We start from the raw sequence: 17,401 nt of genomic DNA on the forward strand, positions 1-17,401 counted from the left end.
TGTGGAAAGGAGGGAGGGGAGTCTATATTAAAAGAGTGACCTACCTTGTTAGCCAAAAGCCCCAGAATTTAACTCTCTTGCTTTTGCATTACAGATGTTTGTGGCCACTGTGCTTCAAGAGCCAGAATTAAGCCTTACGCCAGCAGCTTCCCCAGCTCATCAGTCTTATGGCACAATGGGCAGCCACCTGGACCAAGCAGAGAATATAGAGGAGGGTGACCTGCCAAGTTTTGAAGCAGAACTGGAAAACACAGAAGGCAAATATAGAACCGGACCCTTGCTGGACACCCAAACTCACTATCATTGATTTTGTCCTGCCAAACCAAAGACAGATGGACAGAAGTGTTGAATCTTCAGAATGCTGGAAAGAAGCATCATAACCCAAAATCTAAATTTCCCCGAGCTGCTATATCAGATAGTTTGGGGAAAGATCTGAAGTTGTAATTTGGACCAGAACCAGTCAGGCAGATGGATGATGGGCCTTTTTAAGTCCTGACATCTCTGGTCATGCTGTTAGAATGGTGGATATAAAACATTGAGATGTTGAGCACAGATACAGACGATTGAGATGTTCTGAAGAGGTAGTGTTCTTTCTATCCTATACACCAGCTGCTTGGCAGCATGTTCTATATGTTACCTCTGTTCTGCTCCAGGTTGACAGACTGCCATTGCTTGGCTCTTTCTGCATCTTCTGGGTAAATAATCTGAATTCACAGTGGTTCCATATGCTCTTCCCCCCTCTGCCAGTATTTTGCTTTTTAAAAAGAAATATTTTGGCCATATGAAAATATTTCTCTAGCTTGAGCAATTTTCTCACAGCAGCAAAAAGAAAGAAAGGACTATTTTGATTTGATCAGTGCAATGTCCATAATACCTGCGGTCCTTACTATAAACCATTAGTGAAAGGGATAAAGACACATGGAATGTTGTGCATCCTTGTTTATACATTCACGATCACTGCAAGTCTCAGTATATTGCCAGCTGCAGAACCAACGGCCTATATTTCCTGATAATGCTTCTGCTGCAGTTCCTGCTTTTGTCCAAATCCATTGCCTCTAAGAAAGACTTCCCATGCTAATTTGGTTGAAGTGACGAGCCTAACTTGTCTTTGTTTTTTTAGGCCTGCATTTGGCTGGTTGCTGGCTTGGCAAGCAGAAGAATGCGATGTTCCAATTTTGTATTATTTTGGATCAGATGAGGTGGAAACTTCCCCATTCCTGGCTCGACAACAGATTTCAATATGGGAGAAGGGGAAAAAGGGTTTCTAGTGCTAAGAGGTAGAGCTAAGTGTATAAAAATCTGGCCCAGTTTCCTATAAACCAGGGATAGGAAAAGATTTATCAGACAACTTAAGGCAAGGTGAAAGGTTTAGCTTATGTCAACCACATACTTTTTCTTTAATAGTGGATTTATTTGTACAGTTGAAGAAGAACCAGATTTAAACACAATTGTTTCCTAATCACATCTAGGGTGGCATTAAGTTGATAGTAGACACTGGAGTGAAATGGCAGGCAGAGGTGAAATCTCTGTCCTTAAATAACACATTGTCCTTTTTTGCACCAACATTTTTGAGGTTGCCAGTCGCCAGCTGTCACATGCCTAAATTTGGCAAGTCCCAAAGAAGACAACCAAATAACACATATGCTTTTCAGACTTGCTTTCTGTTTAAGACATGTGCATGGGAATGATTCAGTTTTGTTTCAAAGCCACCACTATAATACAACTCTTCTTCTAGTTAAACTGCCTCCCAACGTTAACCAGTTAGATCGTGGTCAGGAATTTGTGTACCTTTCCTCCAGCAGAGCTGTACTGTAATCCCAGAAAGTATCATCGAAGGTGAGGGACACTGGAAGCTGGAGACACACAGGTCCTTCAAACTGCATTAGGCAACTGTTTCTCACAGCATCTTCCGCTAGTTCCTGGGTCTAATGCATTTGCACTTTCCTCTTGAACTGTGTTGTAAGATCTACAATGGAGCAGTCCACAAATTTCTGAGAGATGAGTAATGCTATTGAGGAATAAGAGGGAGAGTTCATAGGTGATTTGCAGAAAATCATCACCCTCTTTTTTTTCACAGGATTCTTATGCTTTGAATAATTATCAATCCTGTAAGTAATAAGCAAGTGAAATGTTCCTAACTTAATGGATGTTATAAATGGAGAAAACACACTGCATAGTACTAAATTGCTCTGCTGAACAGGTTTTCCCTGATAAATGTTTTCCTGTTCTATAATAGTAAATGAAACAAAAAGACAGAACACAGAAATTTGACTAAATGTGGATTTCTCTTTCAAGTTTAATAGAAAGCAGTCCTCAGGTCAGGATGAAATTTTCAGTTGGAATAAGCAGACAAGTCCATTTCTCTCCAATGGAAGAGCCACCTGGATTTTATGTTCTTCAGCCATTTCTGAGATAGCAGAATTCAAAAACTGAAGAAATATTGTCACTGAGAAAGAGAGCTCAGTAGACTAGTGAGCTCAGTAGAAGTTCAGAAAGGGGAAAAAAATCAGAACAAGGACATAGTATCTGCCACGTAATGTTCCTACTGCCTCCACATGTGTAAAACATTAGCAGAAAAATGTAATGTGCTAACGCTGGACTAAAAGGTGGCTGGTTTGTGTATAGAACAGCAATTCACCACAAACCAAAATGTTCCTTTCTCTTGAGCTTCACCAAGGATATTCTTTGTCTCAGTAAATATCAGTGCAATGGAGCAGAATTTCCAGGATCATTTAACATTACCGTGTTTGGAAGAAATTCATAACTCATTGCTTTCTTTACCTTTAAGGAAACAGGGATTATACAGTGACAAATAGAAGACATAGTTTTGGGATCTTGGATCTCCACTATGTCTAGTTGCTTTACTCAGGCTGGATCAATTCAAGAATTCAAAAGAATGCCTGATTTGCATAATCCAAGGCTGGTTTAGGGCAGGGAGGGAAAAAAGCATCCTAAACATAAACCTTATAAATTAAACTTTCACCTAAAAATACTCTTAAACAAGAGTAATTTTGAAAGCACTGAGAATTGCTGTTGAGTATCTTCAGTGATTGATTCCATTATGGTACAATCCTACACTTCAGAATTGCCTGTAACTTTTGACATTCCAGAGGCTATTGGTCTATAATGGTCATAAGTTTTCCAAATGGGTCATGCTGTCTAGACTAGTTGGGAAGTGGAATTCAGCACCATCCAAAAGCACACATTAGTTGTCCCTACTTTACACATTTAACTTGAGATAAACATTTAAAAAAAACACCATTGGGTGTGCTGTTAAATTGGCAAAGGCTATATTGTATGGTAAGTGTATTTTCACTTATAAATAATTATGCTACATTTAGAGGGAGGGAAATTGGACCTGAAGAGAACTGAAGATTTAAAGAAGGAAGATTTAATTTTTCCCTTTCGGCCCTTTTCCCCATTTAAATATGATAGGCATAATACCATAATTGCTGTAGGCTGAGAGGAAGAAGACTGCTTCTCATAAACTAAGAAACCTTATTTGCAAGGAATTGGCAGCTTCCTATAGATCTATCATAAGGACGTGTTACTTGAATTTTACTTATATGCCCTACGTAGCTTGGGCACAAGTACATTAAAATCAGCCTTCCTTGACTTGGCATTGTAACACGTTACCTGGGAGTTCAGCCCATTCGTATTTGGAATATAACTCAGTGGGGAAAATCTACAATAAAAAATACAGATGTGAGTATTTTGTAGAGTATCCATCAACCCCCAAGTCTGAATCTCAATCCTTATGCATGCAGTGTTCATGTCTCTTCTTGGCTTGCTGAATTTTACCAATGTTCTGCATTTGTAGGGCTCACTGAACTATAAACTAGTCATAAAGACTGGGACTAAAAACAGCCCCCATTTTCAGTCTCCTCCTTTGCGGACCCTCAAGTGTACTGGACTAAACCTCAAAGAAGCAGAAGACATCAGTTCAACCTGCTGCTTCTGAACCCTCCAAAATACAATCCATGCAGCAATCTCTTGTATCAAGTGAGTGCATAGAAATTTGAGCTCATTGTAGAAGGCCCATGAATAATCCCATATCTCTCATTTAGACATGCAAGGAAATGGAGACATTACTGCCCATTTTTAGAAGCAGCATAAGTGGCTGTATATTTTTAAAATGTCCAGATTATTAAGGAGTTCAAAGTGTGTCTTGAAGCAAAAGAAGAAGAAAGGTTTATAATGGCAAGATGAGGTGGGGGCAACAAACTTAAGACAGAGCAGAGAACATGTGGAGATGAATTCTCTTAACTCTGGTACAATTTCACACACCACAGTAAGGAATTATGCCATACTGATTAGTTTGCCCCAATCGCTGAGGGCATTACAAGCAAGACCATCAAATTAAGTGTTTCAGGAACCACTAATACTGCTATTCCAGATACAATTGCTACAGAACTCCAGATTGCCTTAGCAGAAAGCTCAAAGACCTGTGTATACAACTATTGGTATACATTAATCTTCCTTATGCTGGAGTCTTTAATAGGCCCAGCATTATTATGCCCCGGGACTTCAAATAGATATTGTTGATAATGGAATGGAATGAAATGGAATGGAATGGAATGGGAATGGAAAGAATAGAATAGAATAGAATAGAATAGAATAGAATAGAATAGAATAGAATAGAATAGAATAGAACAGAACAGAACAGAACAGAACAGAACAGAACAGAGTTGGAAGGGACCTTGGAGGTCTTTTAGTCCAACTCCCGGTTTAAGCAGGAAATCCTACAGCACTTCAGACATGGTTATCCAATCTCTTAAAAACTTCCAGTGTTGGAGCATTCACAACTTCTGGAGGCAAGTTGTTCCACTGATCAGTTGTTCTGTCAGGAAATTTCTCCTTAGTTCTAAATTGCTTCTGTACTTGATTATTTTCCACCCATTGCCACTTGTCCTGCCCTCAAATGCTTTGGAGAATAGCTTGTCTTCTTTGGGGTAGCCTAAAAATCTACATGGGTAAATGGCCTAAAACTGAATTCTAAAGTAAGGCTCCCTGCATCAGACCGTTCTTATGTGTAGAGCCATTACGTAGGTATGCCTATGTTGCTGCTCTTGTTTGACTTCTACATTTTCCACATATAGAAATATTAGCCTTCACTCCCTTGCAGAGATGCACTGGAGAACTTACCAGGTCTGCAAACTAAGATAGTACTTTCATAATGACATTTTCCAGGATGGAGAAGAAAGTTGTTTGTGCTTCTATTTGACCATGACAGGTTAAGAGTAGCATAAAGTGACCCAATGTATCTCAGAAATCCATCCACACACAGGCCCTGCTTTTCTTTGATCCACTACTGTGCCATTTACTCCTGCTTCCAGAGAGGCCTTCCAGCATGGTCACTTTCATTTCCCATGAAATGAACTTTGCCTGTTCACATGCTAAAGTAGCAAACATCCAGTCATCTCCTTTCTTAGTTGCTCTTATTTCACAAATGTCTGTGGATTAAAAAAAATGGTGTCTTCAGGAAAGAGATCTCTTGTCATTTCCTGGACCGACTTCCATTGGAATATAGCAAGAGTTCTGGATGCTGTTTATATTTACTGGTATGACTGTGCCTTAAATTACGTCACCCATGGCCCTTGAACTACATCTTTTAATATGAGTTGAGCAGTACATTTTATCATGGAGTAATACATGAACAGAAACCCTTCTGAAGCTGTTTTCTTTGGAGAATCTTATTTTGCTTTATTCGGTAGGATACTGAAACATCAATGTATCAAGTATAAGAGCTCCAATAGTTCTGCTTAGTTAACTCTTTAAAAATCAAACTTCTGCTTCAATGGAAATTATTGGAAAATCACAGTCTAATCCATAAATGAACTGTGGTAGAAGACACATAAAAGCAGTAGTAGAACAATCTACCGGTACATCAGTTCTCTATGGTACCTGGCTTTGTTAAAGGTTTTGCATAACCAATAGAACCTGGGGGTGGGGGAATCATCATAATCTTGCGGTGTAGATATTGTTGATGTTGCACTGTTGCTGAATTCTAGCCAGTGATGATGTCTATCAAGCTATTACATTCTATCTCCTTTTTTTCCTCACTTTCTATTAATCTTCCTGTGTATGATTTGATAGGCACCATGTAGAGTGCCAAGCTAGAATAGGTCAAAGTTGGGTCAGGTACAATACCCATCATACAAAAAATTGAACAGTATCTTTCAAGCAGGGGTGAAATGCTCCCAGTTCGCACCGGCTCCCCCGATTAGGTAGCGATGGCAGCTGCTGGTTCGGAGGACCGGTAGCAAAAATCCCTGGCCCCGCCCCCCTGCCTCTGCTGAGCCGCACCATCAGCAGACGGGTTTTTTTTAACTTTTAAAAGTTTTTCTTCAGCTGAAACATGCCTTGAAAAGTAAAAAAAAAAAACAACCCTCTGATGATCACGGGGCTGAGCAGAGATCATCAGAACACTTTAAAAGTTTTTTTTTTTAAAAACCCTTCAGCCAAAGGGGGGGGAAAAAAAGAAAAAAACCGGAGGTTTTAAAAGCCTCCTCTGGCGATCCCAGAGGAGTTTCCTGATTCTCACAGGTTTTTAAACTCACTTTTTAACAGCTCCCACTTACAAGAGCCCCCACCCAAGCCCAGCCAATTCTCCCTCCTCACTTACCTATAATTACTGCTCTTTTGGGCTGGCAACTGCATGTTTTCTTCAGCTACTGAAGGAAAAAAAAAGCTTGCTTTGACTTCCTGCTTTGCTGGCTGAGGAACTCTGGGATTTGAAGTCCACAATAAAATAAAATAAAATAATAAAATAAAATATTTGTGCAGCTTTCTGAGATTTGGGGTGTTTCTGTAGTGTTTCACTCTAACTACACAAACATACAAAATCTCAGAAAGCTGTATATGGCATTTTGTGAATGTGTGTGTGTGTGTGTGTGTGTGAGTTGTGTGTGTATAAAGTGTGAAAGTTGGTTTTTGAGCTTTTTGTGGCTGTGTGAAGTGTGAAGTGTGAAGTGCAGCTGCTTTTACATTGTGTGTGAGTCAGTTGTGTTGTGTGTGTGTAAAGTGTGAAAGTTGGTTTTTGATACCTCTTATTGTTTTTTATACTTTGTTTATTATTTTTATTATTTATTGTTATTGGCCATGCCCACTCAATCACCTGACCACCAAGCCATGCCCACCAATTATGCCATGCCCACAGAACCGGTAGGGAAAATTTTTAGATTTCACCCCTGCTTTCAAGCCTATCATGAACCCATGATATCTGATCATAAACATTTCTCATTTATTGATTTCACAGTAAATTTCTAGCACCAACTTTGATGGCATCATTTCAGCCCCATCCTTTCCCACTTAAACTTCATTGTAGGCGCAATCTCCTTTCTCACATGCATACTAAAGAGGAGAAAGCCTTTATACAACCATTTTTCCTCATTCAATTAATGAATCAAGCTAGAAATACTTCTACAATGAACAGCTTTATTAAAATTTCAGGGCTGTCAAGAGAGTCTGAAATTTCCTGAAATGGTTCTGCTAAATAAGGCAAAGGGTTAGGAATTAGGAAGTTCTGTATTTCTCAGAAAGCAGAGGTAGGAGGAAAATTGCACAGAGAAATTGTACAAAGGGAGGAGGGGATAGAGTAAGTCTTGAGTAATTCTTGCATGCAACTGTAACCCCACCCTAGCAATCTTACACAATTCTGCCTTTAGCCAAAATGTGCCCAGAAAGACATGTAACCTTAGAATAAAATTTACAATTTTTTGTTTTTTGTTTTAAGGTGTATATTGTATGGTTTTATTACTTGGCTGTACACCGCCCTGAGTCCTTCGGGAGAAGGGCGGTATAAAAATCTAAATAAAACTAAAACTAAAAAACAAGGAAGAGCTACAAGGGGTTACCTACTTCACATAACAGTCCCCAATTCTCCCATACAGTATTCTTTCCTAGACTGTTTTGCTATTCTAACACCAGTACATAATTGAAATAAGCAGTAGGAATATATTGCCATCCCCATTAACCTTTATGAGATTGAGGTCAAATATCTACTGCTTTAAATCTTATTTGAATTCCCCAAGCAATATGGAACCTTGGGTAAACATATACTGTATATAAATTCTAAAGTTGCTTGACTCCAATAAGAGCAGAGACATTCCCTATTGGAAAAGGTATTCTGTCACTATTCCAAGGGAAGTGGACAATTTAACTTTTTTCTCTGAAAAGCCAAGAGCTGGAGATCGTGGGTTCATTCAAATGCTTCCTAGAAGTTAACCCAGCTGCAGAAGGGATGGAAGTAGCAACATCATTAATCTATATTGTTCTGATTTTAAGACTCCTTAAGTCCTCTAAACTTAGTGAAGCTTAAATTATTAAGTACAACTTATGCTAACCTAATAATGCGGTGATTATAACACCCAATTACTTAACAAAGGAACAATCAGAATCCAATTACACTAGAAGGGAGATCTCTAAAGAAAGAAACAAAAGGCTGTAAAAAATGAGGTGGGCGGTACAGTAATTCTACCAAAACAAATGGGAAAAATCAGACAATAGACCCTTGTGGACCCATGAAACAAGCATAATTAATGCATCAAACAAGATTTCCACTCTCTCAACAACTACACATAATGCCTGGGAGAAGCTCAAGCACAATTCAAGGAGTTCTCTACCTCAGATGGTAACTCGGAGATGTGCCTGCAAAAGTGTATTCCCATTTAGAAGTCCTTACCTTTGCAACAAAGGTCTAGGATAAAGCCTGATGGATATTAGACTATCTTCTCAATTTAGTAAAATGCTCTTCTGAATATTTAAATTGCTGTACTATAAAACCGGAATCGCCATTAAAACAATCCTTTGCTTGCTTGAATCTGTTGTAATTCATATTGTCGAATATGTGACCATGAAGGATGTGAAGGTTCTGGAGTTTCTGTAATCCAATCAAAGCAGCCTATACCTTAAGACTCAGGGTAAATAAGGGGATTTAATTCACTGGCAATCACTATCTATATAGCTAAACAAGTACAGGTAGTCCTCGACTTACAACAGTTCATTTAGTGACCATTCAAAGTTACAACGGCACTGAAAAAATGACTTATGACCATTTTTCACACTTATGACCTGTGCAGCATCCCCATGATCACGTGATTCACAAATAAGATGCTTGACAACTGTTTCATTTTTATGACGCTTACAGTGTCCTGGGGTCATGTGATCATCTTTTGCAACTTTCCAACAAGAAAAGTCTATAGAGAAGCCAGATTCACTTAACAACCATGTTACTAATTTAACAACTGCTGTGATTTACTTAACGAATGTGGCAAGAAAAGTCATAAAATGGGGCATAACTCACTTAACAAATTTTTCACTTAGCAACATCAATTCTGGGCTCAGTTGTGGTTGTACATTGAGGACTACCTGCACAATGCATGCTGCAAAAAGCCTACTCGGTGAATGCTGACAATCGAGCCAATCAAAATTTGAATTAAAATTAGAGCAAAACATTGACAAAAAAATGGTAATATCTGAATAAATGCATTCATCAATTATTCTGGCCATTGAGTAGAAAAAAAGTATAGATGGCCAACTCTGAACCATTATCCATTTGACATTATTGAACCAGAAAAGGGAGAAGTAAAGAAAGAGAAGGCCTAATGCTACAGATGTTCCTCTAATTATTTGACTGAAAATAATGCCTAGGATTTTTCTGTGATACTATCAGCCTTCATTTCTTCCCATTCCCTTTATCCACAGAATACAAAAAAACAAAACATGGAATTATTCCGGTATCCATAAAGAATAAGAAGTGGTAGCAATAGCTGTGCAAGTGTCCATAATATTATAAAAGGCTGATCTAACACAACAGAAGATAAAATCCTTTTGGCATCAATATTTTCCAGAAGGATATAGTACTCCTTGACCTTCTTGGAATAAACGTTTAAACACAAATTTACGTATATACATACTTACGCATTTTATTACTATTGGCAAGACTATCAGAAGCCCAAATAAAAGTATTTTCTGGGATAGGTTTGATTTATGAAGTAATTGTTGTCATAGCTGATATATAAAAGATGTGATATAAATCTGTTCTGGAAAAAAAATTCATGGCGGTCTTTCCCAGTTATCAAATGTTATCCTACTTATCAAATGTACAGTTGAACTAATTTTCCTAATCTTCCATGAGTTGAATTCCAATATATTTACAGAACACCAGGTGGGCAAGAGAGTTGTAAGGGAATAGGAATATACTAGTAGGAGGAACACGCTTGAAAGTCTCATTACCAAGAAAGCATACATTACAAAGCTGATTTACCCATTGCTCTCAAAAGTGGACTGCGTTATTTTGTTTAGAATGCAATTTGAAACCACCTTAATGCCAAATAATTTCTTTTATTGCAATGTTGATTCTCAGTGTGTCACCTATCCAAGCTTCATGAGTTGACAGCCTGACATTAGCATGGGGGGAGGGAGGAGAGAGGGAAAAATTAGAATGTAAGGAAAGAGGATGGAAGCCCAACTGAGCCAGCCAAGGTCAAGTAACGAAATGCAGAGCTGGAAACCAAGCACCTGTTTCTTGAACAATATGTAAGCATTTGATGAATATTTGCAGATAATCGGGGGATGGCCTGGAGGGGAGAAGGAACTTTCTTTTGTGTTGCTTGCAGGGGAAAACCTCAGATTCAGCTTTTCCTACTTCTGTAACCATTGAAGCTTCAGTAAAGTATACTTTTGGCAAAATAAATGGCCAGGAGTTTTTCTTTGCTAGAGGACTGAGTTGGACAGTTGACACAAGGTCACAATTAATCAAACAATAAATGCAATTACTCCACGAACCTTAACTCCACCGCTGAGTATAGCTTTTATTAAAATTGGTACGTAGTGGCAATTTCACATAACAAAGTTGTTACATAACGAACATGGTTTGTATAAACTCTTGAGGTAAGCAGTAGAGAACATTAACAGCATCTTATGAGGTCAGATCCAGCATCCATTTAGCACAGCATTCACACACGAATCAATTATAGACAAAAGGGAAGGAACACAATATAGGGAAATGCCTTTCATTTATAGGGACACTAAAAGTCCCTGCCCTATATTCTTAAATCTCTCACCATCAGATCAGGCCAATGCCACTCTAATTTAAATAATAATATGCAATCATCTGTTCTGTACTATTAGCTTACTCACACCTAGAAGTCCAATCCCCATGACTCTCAGGCAATGAGGAAGGGCTACCTGCTGCTGCTGTTGCCTGCAACCATCTGCCTTGGCAAATTCCTCCTCCTGTTTCTATGGAAATCAGAGTTCCCAGAAAGCCAGCTTGCTCTTGCCAAAATTGTTGCTGCACTATAAGACCGCAGAAAAGATCAAGATCAAGCAAACGCTGTGGAGGGATACTAGTGGTTCCTTTTGATTTTGTTTTAGGGAAGCATTAACCTAAAATGTGGGTTTCAAAAGGCAGATTTTGAATCCTCAACAAATCCCGCTCCATCTATGTCCACACACAGCACATCCCAGAAGAAGTGTGAAACAATGGTAGCACATACTTTTGAGATCAAGTTGAACATCGGGCGAATCAAAAAGCTGTTTTCCTTAGTGTTAAGCACCAGCCTGCAAACTAGAAATAACATGAAATGTTTTAAAAGGTTTATGCTCCTAAGCTTTCATCTGCCAATATCAATATCACTTATTCAAAATGGAGATGAATGTAGAGTAATGTAAGACAGATAGCACAGCCCAATAAGTATCCCTTCTGGAGATGCTATTTTTCTTCAACTGCTTTTGCAACTCTTCCATCTTAACTTGAACTGTAAAACGTGTGACACTCTGGGAGAAAGGTAACAATTCAGTGGGAGAATATATAATTTGCACATAAAATGGCGATTCTAGGGACTGTCTTTGGCATTTAATGGAAAGGCAGTAATTGAATTTTGAATGAATGCCTGAAAAACCAAAGGAATACTTTTCAAATTATAATTATATAATTTCACATTTAGATAAAATTGGATGGAGTAGTTAATATTCTGGAAGACAAAACTCAAAAGAATCACTTGAGTAAGAGAAAGCTGTAAATAACAACACGCAGTTTTTAATAGAGACAAATGTAATTTTTTTTTTCAATTGGTCAGAATCCAGTTTAAATATTTTGTCGTTTTCTAAGCACTCCACTCTAGGAAGGATTCAGACAAATTGTAAGGCTCAGTTTGTAGCAAGGAAGAAGTGTAGCAAGGAAGATTGGGAGATTAGAAATCAAGCCATACAAAGTTTGAAGGAATAAAGAATATCCAGTCTAGAGACTAAGGAGGAAGAGTATGAGGTACTCTTTATATATATATATATGAAAGGTTGCCATGCAACAGATGTTGAAGACCTATTTTCTATTGTTCTAGAGTGCAAGACACAGAACAATGTTAAAGGAAAGTTTTAAAAAAAGTCTCCTGAAGGTAAGGGGAAAAAAACCCTTGCTAACAGTAAGAGCAATTGTATAACAGAACCAGTTATCCCACAAAAAAATGGGTGGGCTGTCTTTATGGAATACAGTCAACCAGTGGATGAACAGCCAGTGATGCTAGAATTTGAATTCCTTCACTAAGCATGTTACTGAACTCAAGCGCACAAAGGGCCTTTCCCTGCAAAAATTATAGCAGTCCAAATTGATACTACTAGCCAGATACATGTTGGTTTCTTATAATTCCAAAGCAGAAGACAGAATAATCCTGTTATATGGCCATGATTTATCTTCCTTCTCTTCTGTGATAGCAGTCAAGGAAGCAAGAATGGCAGCATTCTGTATGGGCTGAGACAAGACGTACTTGGACCTAAATCTATTGGAAAAAGCAGGCATATTCAAGGACCAAAGTAAACAACATTTTTGTAAAGGGCTGATGACACAGTGCTAAAATCCTAGTGCAGTGGCCCCCAACCTTTTGGGCGCCAGGAACTGGTTCTATGGAGAAAGTTTTTCCACGGACCCGAGGGGGCGTGGTTTTGTCTACTTCCTGCATCCCCCGGATGGGGCTTCGCTTGGTTGAGCAACCAATTTCTGGCATGCCGTGGCCTGGTGCAGATCCATGGACCGGGGGTTGGGGAGCCCTGTCCTAATGATTAAATATACAGCTACAATAAGTCAGTGGAGGACTGACATTCCCCAAATATTGATTTTTATCTCTTTAGAGAATTTAACAAAATATGGTGTACATGTGTGTCCTTGCGTGCAGAGAGAAAAAAAAGCATTCAGCAACTAGGAGAGGCATAAAATAGCTCTGGCATTTCGGGTGATATTTGCAGTCCATAATTTGAACTGCCATTGAAATTAGAAACAGTGCATTCCAGATCCAGATGTGTCTCTCTCATCTCCTGTTTCTTCAAGGAAATAAAATTCAATCATAATTATGAGCCACTTGTTTCAATTATCTAATATGATGGGATACTAATTGAATAGGCAGAAGAAAGACTCAAGCCCTGAGGAACTGTATGAAGATTCAGTGGGGAATTCTTTTTTTTTTAAACAAAACTATATTTATGCACAGCTGGGAAAAGGAAAATATAAGACTCTGTGATGGCTAACAGAGAATCTGATCATATTTTGTACTATTGCTAGCAGCCATTTTCCACAGCTATCTGCAGTCATATTCAGATACTGGTATATCTCTGTTTAATGATGATGGATTGAGGGGAAGGAAAAATAGAGCAGAACACAAGAAAACTATTAGAAAAAAGAAAGGAAACAGAGTAGTTATCATGCAGGCCAAGGAATTGTTTTTGAGCTTTTGTATCCCATCAGACTGGATCTGTAAATGTGCTCAATATGTTACATGAGCCCAGTGCTGAAAATCTATAATTCTATTACCTTTAGAGCAGGGGCAGTGGTGGGATTCAGCCAATTCACACCACTTCGGGAGAATCGGTTGTCAAACCGCTTTCTGAGCAGTTTGGTGAACTGGTTTTGGGAGAAATCATTAGGGCAGAGAACCGGTTGTTAAATTATTTGAATCCCACCACTGAGCAGGGGTGTCAAACTCAAGGCTTGGGGGCCGGATCTGGCTCACTGGGTGCTTAAATTTGGCCCACTGGGCTGCCCTTGAAACAGTGAAAGTCCAGCCTGCAGTGTCTCTGCCAGAGAAAACAGAGCTCGGGAGAGCTCCGTTTTTGGCCAGGACGGCCTCCTGCAGCCCTGTGCCAGCAAAAACGGAGCTCAAGGGGGCTCCTTTTTTGCTGGCAGATGGCTGCAGGAGGCATCCCGGCCAAAAAGAGAACTCACAAGGGCCACACGCAGCCCACCTCCCGAGGTCTGTTTTTGCTGGCAGAGTGCTCAGGCCACAGGCATCCCTGACATGAGTGACGTGAAGCTGGCCATACCCACACCCACCCTGGCCACGAGCACCTCCACCCCCAGGTCAAACACAACCCTGATGTGGCCCTCAATGAAATCGAGTTTGACACCCCTGCTTTAGAGGAACACACTGACAAATAGCCAACAGAAATCTGCTATTTGATCTAAGGCTTCAATCCAAAAATAACATCAACATCTGTATTAACAGTGAAGCCATTTGAAGAACCTAGACAGATATTTTATTATATCAATATAAAATCTGATCAGTCAGGAGACATATGATGCATATTCCTCCTTTATGTTACTTTCCTTCATTATTCTATTTTTTCTCCCCAGAGAGCTTATCTGATCATTCCTGCTGGTGCCTGCAGTTTCCCCACACTGTCAAATAAAATGTGATTCAATATTCCAGGAATCCCCCATTGGAGTATCTTGAAATAAAGGAGATAAAAGGAGACTTCGTTCACTGCGATTGCTCAGAAAACATTCAAGATGATGAGATGAATAGACAGTTATGGGGAAATAATTAGAAAAGAAGAGTTAGGGTAAATAGGATGGTACATCAGGAAATGAATAGCACTTCTACCACAGAAATGAAATACACACACCAGCTAAAGCAGCAAATGGGCTTTCAAATACAGTTAACGTTTGTCATTTCATAGAAAGTGTATTCCACGCATGTCAATTCCTGAGCATCTGTGGACCTCAGAATCACAAGCTGACAAAATAATAAGAAGACAAATAAACCAATAAAAAGCATATTTCCTGTCATTCCAGTATTACGCATCCATATTCTCACAAATATTATGAATGTTATGTTACATTTCTTGTCTTCGAAAAAAATATCACCCCTGCTTCACAGATGAAATAAACTCCACTGAAGATTCTGACACCATCATTACATTCTAGAATCCATGACATCCTCTGATAATTTCTGACATCCTTCAAAGTAATTGTCCTGGCTTGTTTGGAGGGAAATATACGTGTGTGCATGTGTGTGTTACACAAAAGAATATATATATATATCTTACAATGATACTGCAGTAACTAAATAAGTGCCAAGCACTGACTGTAAACTGATTTTTATAGGCAAAATTTCAGGCATGAAGATAAAGCAAGATAATAGGCAAACAACTGTTTCCATTTTATTGAGAAAATTAGCCGTGTGTTATCATCAAAACTATATAGTTTCAAATATTAAGTAATATCTCAAGATATAATTCTATATTAGCTGAAAATATTTCTATTAATACTTTTCAAAAGAATGGTTACGTTAGTGTTTTCCAGCAAAAGGAACCAAAAGACTTTGGGCACCTTAAATCCTAACTTATTTATTTGGCAAGAAGGTTTTATAAGAGTTATCTTTTCATGATCTGCAAAAGAGAAGCAGATCTTTCTTAATCCTAGAATGATTCTAATGGTGTTTATGGGATAATTCATTTTAGAACTATATTTCCAAGTTTATATGCTTAGCCCAATAGTTTGGTAAAAGGATCTCAAGTCAATCTATCATTCAATTGCCATGTAATACTCTTCTCCTACTGTGAAGAAAGGCACATTGTCGCTTTATACAGTAAGCCCAGAGTTGACCTCCATGGATTTTTTTTTCTATGGGTCAATTTACCTCAGGAGAAAGAACAGAAAAAAAGGGAAGAATACTGAACTATTTTAAATGCTCCCTCCCTACTCCAAAAATTAAGAAATTGTTACTTACTTTCAAAGCAGGCACTAGACTAGATCAAGAACTAGAAAGGTAGTTTTAATTAAAACTCAGAAAGGTAGGCTGTCTTATCAGGTACCCATGCTTGGTTGTATGCCATCAAGACACTGTCAACTCTTAGCACCACATAGATTGATTTTCTCCATGATAATCTGTCCCTATTCTGATCATTTAGGCCTTCCATTGTTACTGTAACTGAATCCATCCACCTGACTGTTGATCATTCTTGTCTTCTCTTCCCTTCCGTAGGCACCCATAGAGTTGTCAAACAGTACCTTGGGAAGAAGAGAAGATATGAGAACCTAGCAATTGACAAAAGTTGATGTTATGGGATGGTTCTCTTCAGCTAGAAATCAGGACAAAGTCCAAACATTCTCCAAAGCATTTACTTGCATCAGTTATAATTCCACTTCAAGATTTTATTTTTGACCAGAAGGAACTGACTGAACTTACTGGTTTTTAAATTGTAACTTGAGACTAAGCATTTGAAAAGCCCAACTTTTTTCCAGCCCCATTTGATAGTGTATAGAAGAATTATTAATGTATGGAAATAATTCCACTTTTTTTTGGGGGGGGGGGACTGTAATGCTTATACAATCCCAAAGAAATGCCCACAATTTACAGAAAGAATACCAAACTTTCCTTAATAAAAAAAACCAAAACCTGGCTAGCCTTTGTATGCTTAAAAAATCTTTAAGTTGATCTTTATAAACAGAGAAAATAAAGAGCTTTTGAAAATCATGCATCCAGCTCAGAGATTTAAAAAATCTTTAAAATCTTTCTTTTATTAAAAATGACAATGTATTTTGGTTTTTATGGCTAATCTTTTATCAATACTATACTTAGCACTAACTGTACAATGTTTGCATCTCTGTTCACTTACTGTTATTATAACATTGTATACTTTTTTCTATTTGTCCATTGTCTTGTTTAAAAAATGATTTAAAAAAGTGCTTTAAGGCAAGAAAACCACTGCAATCAACATATAATTGGAACTCCAGTTTTCTTCACTTTTGTTACCTGCAAACAGTCTAGAATTATGCAAAATTTCATTCTGAATCATTTCATCTTCACAAAACTTCCCAATTTGAACGTTAATCTGTTCTTTTTTTTTAAAATACAAACCTGGTTGTTTTGAGAATTCTGAAAATATTTTAAGATCAAAAGAACTGTTTAGAGCTCGAATCAGTTCCAAATTACTCAAAACGGCCTATTTCACACGTGGTGAGGAGAATTTGGTACTTAAAACAGTTTGGAATGAAATGTTTTACACACCACTACACATGGACCTGCTATGCTGAATTCTAGAGCACACTGCCACACACAGAGACAGGGAATGCAAAAGTAAGCAACAGACAGAAAGAAAGCTGTCGAGATTACTCTGAAATACATCA

General features: G+C 38.3%; 2 protein-coding genes across 10 annotated transcripts in view; one reads left to right on the forward strand and one right to left on the reverse strand.

Annotated features, from left to right (window-relative positions):
* The window catches only part of TMEM63C (transmembrane protein 63C), an 86,615-nt gene extending 77,794 nt beyond the window's left edge, over positions 1-8,821 (forward strand). For all 8 annotated transcript variants that reach the window (XM_058162426.1, XM_058162431.1, XM_058162424.1 and 5 more), the window contains one exon: positions 95-8,821. In XM_058162426.1, coding sequence (XP_058018409.1) covers positions 95-307 — 213 coding nt within the window. In that variant the 3' untranslated portion in view covers positions 308-8,821. The remainder of the gene's footprint in view (positions 1-94) is intronic.
* NGB (neuroglobin) overlaps positions 1,952-17,401 on the reverse strand; it is a 33,048-nt gene continuing 17,598 nt past the window's right edge. Inside the window, exon 5 of one of the 2 annotated variants that reach the window (XM_058162433.1) lies at positions 1,952-2,008. In XM_058162433.1, coding sequence (XP_058018416.1) covers positions 1,967-2,008 — 42 coding nt within the window. In that variant the 3' untranslated portion in view covers positions 1,952-1,966. Of the gene's footprint in view, positions 2,009-10,799; positions 16,283-17,401 lie in introns of those variants that run through there. The other variant, XM_058162432.1, reaches the window with a different exon arrangement.

The sequence above is a fragment of the Ahaetulla prasina genome, chromosome 1, assembly GCF_028640845.1.
Source record: "Ahaetulla prasina isolate Xishuangbanna chromosome 1, ASM2864084v1, whole genome shotgun sequence".
Lineage (NCBI taxonomy): Eukaryota > Metazoa > Chordata > Lepidosauria > Squamata > Colubridae > Ahaetulla > Ahaetulla prasina.